The sequence below is a fragment of the Argopecten irradians genome, chromosome 2 (assembly GCF_041381155.1).
Source record: "Argopecten irradians isolate NY chromosome 2, Ai_NY, whole genome shotgun sequence".
Classification (NCBI taxonomy): Eukaryota; Metazoa; Mollusca; class Bivalvia; order Pectinida; family Pectinidae; genus Argopecten; species Argopecten irradians.
In genome coordinates, this window is record NC_091135.1 from 42,991,299 (window position 1) to 43,000,523 (window position 9,225).

The window sequence follows — 9,225 nt, forward strand, 5'->3', positions numbered from 1 at the left end:
TGTCCTTGAATTTTGCTTGTAGATGGATCTTCGCTATTATTGTAAAACATGCAAACATTAAGAAAAGATTTGCAATATTGAAGTTGTTATAGGCCTATCTGCTTCAATACGGTTTGTGTCAACATAACTCAAAGCATTAAAGTGTAAAACAGTGTGTAACATGATAATCAAGTTCCTGCTTGTTATTGTCATATCTTCAATTCTTTTGATGCACTGTTATAAAGGTTTGCGTCATTTTAAATTGAGAGCACCATCAATCTTCTTCACGATATTTATTCCACTAGCATTTTATTTCTGTATACATGCATGTGAATTTCATATGGAACCAAAACAAATTTGTGGGTTATCTATTGAATGCTAACAAGCTTGATTTAGGCCGGTTTGTATCTGCTACTCACCAATGGATTTCCTATGTAAGATAAGTGGCTTGGTTTATATATAATTCTCAGTAACTCCTTTTGATCTTTAGTTTGAAAAGTGGTTATATTGTTCTTTGGTATTTTTTGTCAGTTATTCCTGACGAAATTAACGTCGATGGTGTCAGGGTCATTGAAGGACCTCTTTGGAACATATTGGCATTTTCTTCCATTGTTTTTTCAATTAGCAGAGTCCTCCAGAAAGCATAAAGGAGACACACAATTACTCTATTGTTGTTTTGTTGCTTGTTTTTCGTTATACCCCAATGACAAAAAATTAAATTAACTGATATGGATATATTTCATTTTGTAAACACCTTGATGCTTCTTGCCAAAATTTCCTTGTACAATATTTTACATTGAAATATATGGCATCTTTAGGTGAATGTATACTCTGTAAGCAGGACTTAAACATTATCCGTTTGTTTCAGGGTATTGAACATCTGAAGAAGGAGCAACCTACCTGGGAGCAGAAGTCCAAATGGTTCAGTATAAAGACAGTGTTTGGACACCCTTTCAGCTGGAAGTGGTTCTCTCCATTTGATTCACCAAAATTTACATATACTCAGTCCTATCTTTACTCAGTGTAGCAGAAATGTGGGTATCAAGGTTTTCTTAAAGCCTATCAAATATAATTATTATATTATATCATACAGAGATTCTTGGAGATCTTCACAATATCTTCAAATTCATATTTGGTTTCTGAAAGGAGCAATCTGAGGTATTTTTAAAAGTCAGCCAATTCCAGATGTAGAGCTGATGATGTTTTCTTTGTCAGTTGCTTTAATTTTAGTTGGAAATATTCTTGATTTGTTAAGGTGATAATAATTCAATGTATTTTTTTGGATTAGAGTTTTTGTTTTCTCTATTCAGGTTATTACCAATGTTTATGTTCATAACGCGACACATATCATCATTCCTCATCTGTTGGTCGGCATTACTTTGCTTACATGATAGTACAAGCTGACTGTACAGAATTTAGTTATATTTGTCTACTACTCTATATATTTGGATACTTAATTTAGTATTATATTCTTTATAACAAACATGCTCGGTAAAAAAAATATAAAATGGATAAAAATCATAAAAACCCTGCAAGTACAAAATACAAAACAAATAATAAATCAAACTTGTGTATATCAGTGAGGTGTTTCAAGCCCTCACTATCTATTTATTTTGTGCCTATGTTACCTTTTATCAGCATAACACATGTACAAGAATGTATATCAACTTAAAATAAGTATTCTGGAATCCTTTGATTGACTATCTGTAAATGTACTTCTATTTTTTTCATTTCATCTTAATCAGAACAAACTTTGAATAAAAAAAAAACATATTGTGTTTTTGCGTGATAGATAAGTGTTAGTGTCTAGCCGAAGTTTATAATAACTTTAAACAATTGTTTCTGTTGATTCATATTGATTTATATTAGAAAAAAAGAAAGCTCAATTGTGACGTGTGTTCATTTTGTTTAGAAAACTCCTGATGAAATGTTTTTGATCATTGTTAATGTCCCTAAAACAGAATCATCATCACATCGTTTTTGTTTGCTAATTTTATAATTATTTATACAATATTAGATTAAGCGTAAAAGACCACCTTTATTACCAAAGTATGACTACCAAAATAACAAGAGGTCTTTGTATTCAGGCTGTTTAAATATATTGGTATGTAATTTGTTTCAAATTATGTGTAACTGTTGGTTCTTGTGTGTTTGAAAAGAGAACGCAGCCTTAATGCAGTGAAGAAAAATGTTCATTATATAGAAATAAAACAATCTCTTTAGATTTTATTTCATGTTTTTCCAACAACTAGAGCAGAAATAATGTCTGAAATTTGTGTTCTACACATTCCAAATTAAACAATATTTTGGGAAAATTGCATTTTATTTCATTCAGTTATCACGAAAATAAAAACATCTTTAAAATCATACATGAATGTTTAAATACAAATTGATTTTCTTGTTTTGCCTAAAATAATTCTGCTTATGTTATACAGAGCATTGTTTGTTATGGTATTGACATTTTAAACAGATCTATGATTCAAAGATATTTTAAGACGTTCCGGAGACATGACTGATGTGATGATGTTAGTTAATATACTGTAGATTTTAGTAGGAAGGTAATATAACCAATGGTTAAGGCCTTACTGATGAATGATTAAATGACTTGCTGTCAGCAATGGCTGTATTTTTTATCATATTTCTGCACTTTGTCTCCCTCTAGAGAAATTTAGATATTTTTTTCATGAATGCAAAGTATGCATTATTTGCACTTTCAGTTTACAATTTCATGTTGGATTGAGACACGAACAAATTTACATTACCATCTGTAGCCAACATTTATAGACTTTAAGTGAAAATCATATTTTAACAAAGTGTAATTTTTAAAATGTTTCTCCACATCAAGCCAATGCTTTACAGTGCATTTGCATGCAAAAAACACCAGTATGATATTTGAAGTGTATAATAATAATAATAATTATGAGTTTACCGTAAGGGGAACATTTACATATGCATATGTGATGTAGAGCGAATAATGGTTTATTATTTTTGAATTTTAGAAGATAAAATTAATAACAATATGTACTCGTACACCAATGTGAAGAAATTTTGAGTCGCCCCCCTAAAGCATGTTCTATTCAGCCATCACGAACACAGCGTTAGTGTAACTCAAGTGTAACACCTGTTGAAAAAATCAAATTAAATGTCATTAAGCTTTATATTAAAGAATTCTAAACTTTCGATTTGTGTTATGAAATCTGACCTTTATATTTATGGATATCCCACGAGAGAAAGTCAGTTGTTTCAAATACAAATGTAATATACACAACACAGAAAAGTGTCATTATATAAATGAGTAGTAGTTCAAAGTAACAAGCATGTATATAGGTAGTATTATTTAGAATTTAGTTGCAAATATGGCAGAATTTCAATTTCTCTATTGGTTCGCAATTGACATTCAGAGGTTCATTCAATGGCATTTGAAAATCCAAATACTGTCACGCATCGTCTGTTTGCTTGTCTCGTAACATTAACTTTCTATGTAATTATTACAGTAATGGGGGAAATTGACAGCAGTGCTTCAGTTAAACGTTCTTTGTTGTCCAGTCTTAGTTTAATAGTTATAAAAAATAATAATGATAATTAGCGGTGATTAGCACTGAAGGGGATGATGTAGGATTCAAGTTGTCATTTGCAATTTACCGTAATAATATATTTAACATTTGAGGTCATTTAAATATGTTTCATTCGTAAAATACTCGTTATCATCAGCCAGGTTTGAATTTCACGACAATTTAGAAAATAAAAAATAGCTTTAGACGCAGAACATCAAATTTTGTCACATCTAAATGTTAACTAGTGTGGAATGAAGTACTTTACAAAGCCTGCTGTTAACGATGATCTCAAGTTGACAAATGATTATCAAAGGTGTCAAGTAGGCAGATAGAATAATTGAATTTGAAATTTCCTGTTTGCTTTGGCTTTAATCACCAGTTATTCCGACATGATATGGTAACTTGATCTGCTCTCGAACTGGTATCGGGCGCTGTTAGGATCATCGCAGCGTGCCTAATCTGTGTAATGGGACCCGTGTTTGCTGATACGGTTCTAATGCATCTGAATGTGGCTTATAAGCCGCATCGGTCGTTATCAGATTGAAATTTTAGAGTACAAAGTTGTCATTATAGCAAACAAACAGGAAGTCAGAAATACAGCCGTACATGACGATAGTCTGGAATTTACTGCAAGTTGTATTCTGATATCTAATCATATTCATCATCAGCTTTAATGAAAGAGCTTTTCTAAAAGGCGGTTTCTTCTGTAGGTATGGAAATCAAGCGGAGTGGATTGAAATAGTTTTACGCTATTTACTCGCTTTACATTTGGCCCTCATATTTTCCTGCGATAAGAATTTCACAAAGGTTACATGCAAAATACCAGTTAAACATCTGTGGTTTGGTGGTGGAAATGCTCTCTTCGCTCTTGCAACGTCTTTGAATATAAGACGAAGTATAATTCCTAGAGATGTTCTTTCTTAATTTCAGTGTTTGGTAATTGTATCGTAGATTCGATAACAAAATCATACGTATGCAAATTTGTGCCAGCATAAATAAATGTGAAGACAGATACTTTAGAGCAACACCTATTATTTCTAATCAAATAAGAGGAAGCAATATGTTTTACCATGAACATACACACCTAGATTTCCTCCGTAACTTTTAACTTTTCCTTAATGCAGTGGGGCTGTTTTTGACATTGACATAAATATCGTAGTCTCCTTGGTGACAGACACACTTGAGGAATTGTTTGTTTGAGGATATGAAATTAAGGAAAATTCTTCCAGGCACTTACATATATCGCTTTCAAATTGTATTCCAAGTCACCATTTCTTAATTGAAAGTTCAATTCACTTCAAATAAGTGACAGCATCTCTCGGCTATGTTTGATTTAATGTGAATTTATTTCTGGCGGGATACAAAAAATGTCGGCATTTCCTGAAATACTTGAATGCTTGCCTTGGTGTGTGTCGTCGCAAGGTCTAAACTGGCCTTAATCACACGCATTTATTTGCACATGTCATAGCATTATTATACACTTAATTAATCTTTGATCGGAGCTGTCAATGTACTGGCAGGCCCATACACGTCGCTGAATCACAAGCCTCTAATTATATTGACACTACGAAGTTTTGCTGTACCCTTCATCAATTTCATGGGATTGTTCTTGAACACATATAACTCGTTTATAGAACTGAGAGCAATGCAGTCATGAGCGGGAGAGGCAATTGTAGAAATTCAAAGATAAAATATAACTGACTTTATGACATTTTCATCCATCAAAATCATCAACAACATGCTATCATTAAGACGTGCGGTATTGGGGCTATATAAAGAATGAGATAGTTAACCAAGGGACGCCCAGTCTCGGTGAAGCGTCTTATACTACACTGACAGTAAACTGACGCACTAGCGAGCAATAATACAAATCATTCATACCAATATTCTTGAAACAGTTCCATAGATTGTGACAAGTTATGTTTAGGAAGTATGTTGTACAGGTTAAAGGTCATTACCCTAAATATAAATTGATACCTCACACCAGGACTGTGCATGCTTTTTCGTTGCCGCTGTAAGCTCAAACAGGTAGTTGTTGCTTCATTGAAAACAAGGTATTGAATCTGATTGCTGCCGTTACAATTGTCACTCTTAATTATCTGTGGTTATTATAGAGAGAAACCTGAATGTTTTTATGATGTGTATATTATGTGTAAGTGTTGCTGTGCCATTAATGGAATATATATCTAGTGAATCAGGAAAGGTGTTTACATCAGTATATATGAATTGTGTATGAAATCCAATACGTGTTACGTCAATCATTGAAAACGTTGTGAAGGATCCATGAATAATTGTGTCATTGTCATTGTGTCAAAAATCTTAAATAACAGCTTGTTGTGTTTTGAGTTCGTTGTACATAATTTGTTACTTATTCTATATATATTTATCTGTAGGTTATCGGGAAACGCCAGAGGATAATTTTGTTGGATAATATTTATAGATATACATGAATTGTTTGAATAGGCGACTATTGTAGTGTATGAAAGTTTGATGATTTTATAGTAAGTTTGGATAGAGTCGGATTCAATAATATCTAAGACATGCTATTATTAACTAACTAATTGTAGACAAATCAAGTGTTTATGTACAAACTCACAGATATATGCTATTCACTTTTATTCAACGTTTTTAAATGTTTATATTTACGGGAAATTTTATGTATGTTGATATGTGTATATATCTAATTTATGTTCCGATTGTTCGCCTTTATTATATTGTTGCTGAATCGGACCTTAAGGAAGGATTGTTACAATCATGTGGTTCTGCTTGAGTTAGAAGTCAGTTGGATATTAGAATCAACAAAGTTAGTGTGCATATGTTAGTCAGGGAATAATGATAAATTAAACAGCAATATCATTCCTATTAAACAAGTAATTTCTAGCATGAGCTGAATTTGACATTATTCCGGAAAATTGAATTTCAGAAATTAGATTCTAAGAGAAGACTTTGAACAAATTAAATTTATTAAATAAACAATGATCAGTACGAAACAAATATGTATTATAAAGCACACGCTATGTCAACAAATTTATAATGATCTTTTGAACAATCAATGTAAAATTATAAATACAAAAAATTATAAGAGTGTCTTGCATTTATCATTGAAAATTAAAAACATTCCATTTCAAACTATATGCTTATGATTTATAGTGTGAATGACGACAAAAATGAACAGCAATTAATCATCAAAGAATCTGTCAATTACTTGTCATACACTTACAATTTTAAGTGTTGATCATATCAATCACGAGTTTAAACCCTATTGAATAATAAAAACTTATTGCATTAGTCTGTCAAGTGGACAAGGATATCTCAACATGAGTGAAAGATTATGGCGGCCAAAATCTTTTAGTAGGGTTGAGGTATCCCCGTCCACTTAACAAACCTACATGTATGTTTGATTTTTCTCTCATACTTTTAAAGAAAAAAATAAACCAATGTTTGATTCTTTTTCTCCCATACTTTAACGAAAAAAATAGTTATTTTGAATTACTGTCATAGCGTCAATATCAAAGGGACGCCGCATTGCTTCAAAATTAATGATGTCATCGTGAATGGTCTTCGTATGTATTGATGACGTCACGTCATTGTCAAGCGCGTGTGAACTGTCTTTTCCCTACCCTGGTAAATACAGTATGCATAAAGAAATAAACCACGCAAGGGCAGAAAATCATGTGAAGTGTCAAAACTCACTGATTCTGGTTTATAATTAGAACAGGTAGCAATTATAAACAATATCATTAATGTTCGTAGAAATTAATTTTCATTATGACATTGTTTTAAGATTTATACTCTACACTTATCAAATAACTTAGAGAGAACCTGATGTCATATTTTATTTACATTAAAAATATACTCAAGCGAGCATTCGCCTTTAGATTACCCACCGTCTAAGCAAGCAGGGAACGAATCGCCAGCTATTTTAATAATAAGATGTCATTATGTATATAATGCAGTTTACGAATGTTCTGTTTATTTTCTTGACAATTCTCCGTTAAGATGATCAGTGGCGATATTCCATTAATGGTAAATTGTTGGGTATGAGAACTCACACTATAGTTGTTAGGAAACATCAAGCCTGATGACACATTTACCGTGGGTTGGTTATATTTTTAGATGTAATGTATTTTCATTTGACTGAGAATAAAAAACCTAGAACATAGTTATATATGAGTTGTTGTCTTTGATACTACTGCTCTAAACTTAATTCAGTTTTAATGAAACGTAATCCGATTTTCCAAACTCTAACATTTAATTCTTAATGATTTAGGAATTCTGTGTCTTCATGCATTTTGTGTACCAAGCCGTCTTTATTTTAATTAGTGCAGAAAGTGCTTTCGGTATGTATGTTATTAACCCAAAAGCTATTTTGATGTCTCGGTTTAAAGGAAAAGTTTAAGCATGATTTTATGATGAGCGCAGCCATATCGTCTGAGTGTACGCATCGTTAGTCAATCATTTCTTATCAAAATCTCGGTAAGGTACGCTTTGGTCTCATAAAACAAAAGCAAAAACCTTCTTGATAAAGAATTTCGGTGACCAAGCAAGCGCAGTAAGCATTGTCTGGCTGAAATAGACTTAGTTATGTTTGTTGTTACTACTCATGAGTTCTAAAAGGACGAACTAGGTATATGGCGTAGTTTAGTTGTTCAATGTTATTGGATATTATTTGTGCCAGTTGTACAATCCACGTATTATAAAACGCCTACTATGATAAGAATTTTTTGTTACTACAACTTACATAGAGGTTGCCTATGGAATCGTTTCCGTGCTTTTACATTTTTTCAACATTTATGTTATTTATATAGTATAACATTAGATAAATGTCCATGATCTTTATGTTTTAATTTGTTCTATCGGAAAAATGTGTTCTGTAAGGAGAGAAACAATCAAATGAGTCTTTCGATAAATCTTTGTTTTTTAAGCTACCACGACCGAATACACTTGTGGTTATATTTACCAAGGTTGACAACTAATGCTCTGCATGTCTCGTCAAGGGACTAAATTTCAACGGTCCGCTTCAAGGAGTTTGAAATGATTGATATCGCAATTTATGTTAGCTGCTTTGTTTTATAAACAAAGTCGTGTTTTTGTCTTGATTTTGTTTCCTTCCATCAAAATTGTCTATCTTCAATACTTTGATTTGTCTTTTCCTTAAGATGAATAAGCTAAAATACTTTTATCAGTTTTTCTTGTTTCATCCCTTCCTCTACAGAGCAAATATTAAGAAATAAATTTTTTAGTATGTTTCCTTTTATATAGGTACTTATTTGCTTAATTCAATACTGAATTTCCAGCCATGTTTATAGTTTATTATATTGACTTCTACATTAACATTAGACTATAATAAGCTTTACACTGGGAATTTCGAATTTCATGCTAGATATATCTTTACATCCGTTTGACGACACTATTGGATATGTCAAAGGGCATTTTTTGTAATTAATAAAACGCAGTTGTTTATAAATACCAACCATATAAAAGTTCTTTTAAAGCTCCATTTTTCGCTGATCTCCATCTTTCTTTTTATGATATCTCTCAAACTCCAAATGTCGTATTGATTTCTAGTTTGTCCTTGTGCGGCGCGATTCTTACTTTTTGTTGTAACAGGTCTGTGATTACCCAATGATTAAAAATGGAAATATGCTCGTGGATGCGAAATATTCAGTAAACAACTTCGGATTAAAACATT

At 32.0% G+C, this 9,225-nt stretch overlaps 1 protein-coding gene across 1 annotated transcript in view; it reads left to right on the top strand.

The window, feature by feature from the left end:
• The window catches only part of LOC138315591 (palmitoyltransferase ZDHHC3-like), a 35,035-nt gene extending 27,339 nt beyond the window's left edge, over positions 1–7,696 (top strand). Inside the window, exon 7 of the mRNA XM_069256726.1 lies at positions 848–7,696. Within this exon, the coding sequence (XP_069112827.1) occupies positions 848–1,006 (159 nt within the window). The 3' untranslated portion in view covers positions 1,007–7,696. The remainder of the gene's footprint in view (positions 1–847) is intronic.
• The last annotated feature ends 1,529 nt before the right edge of the window (positions 7,697–9,225 follow it).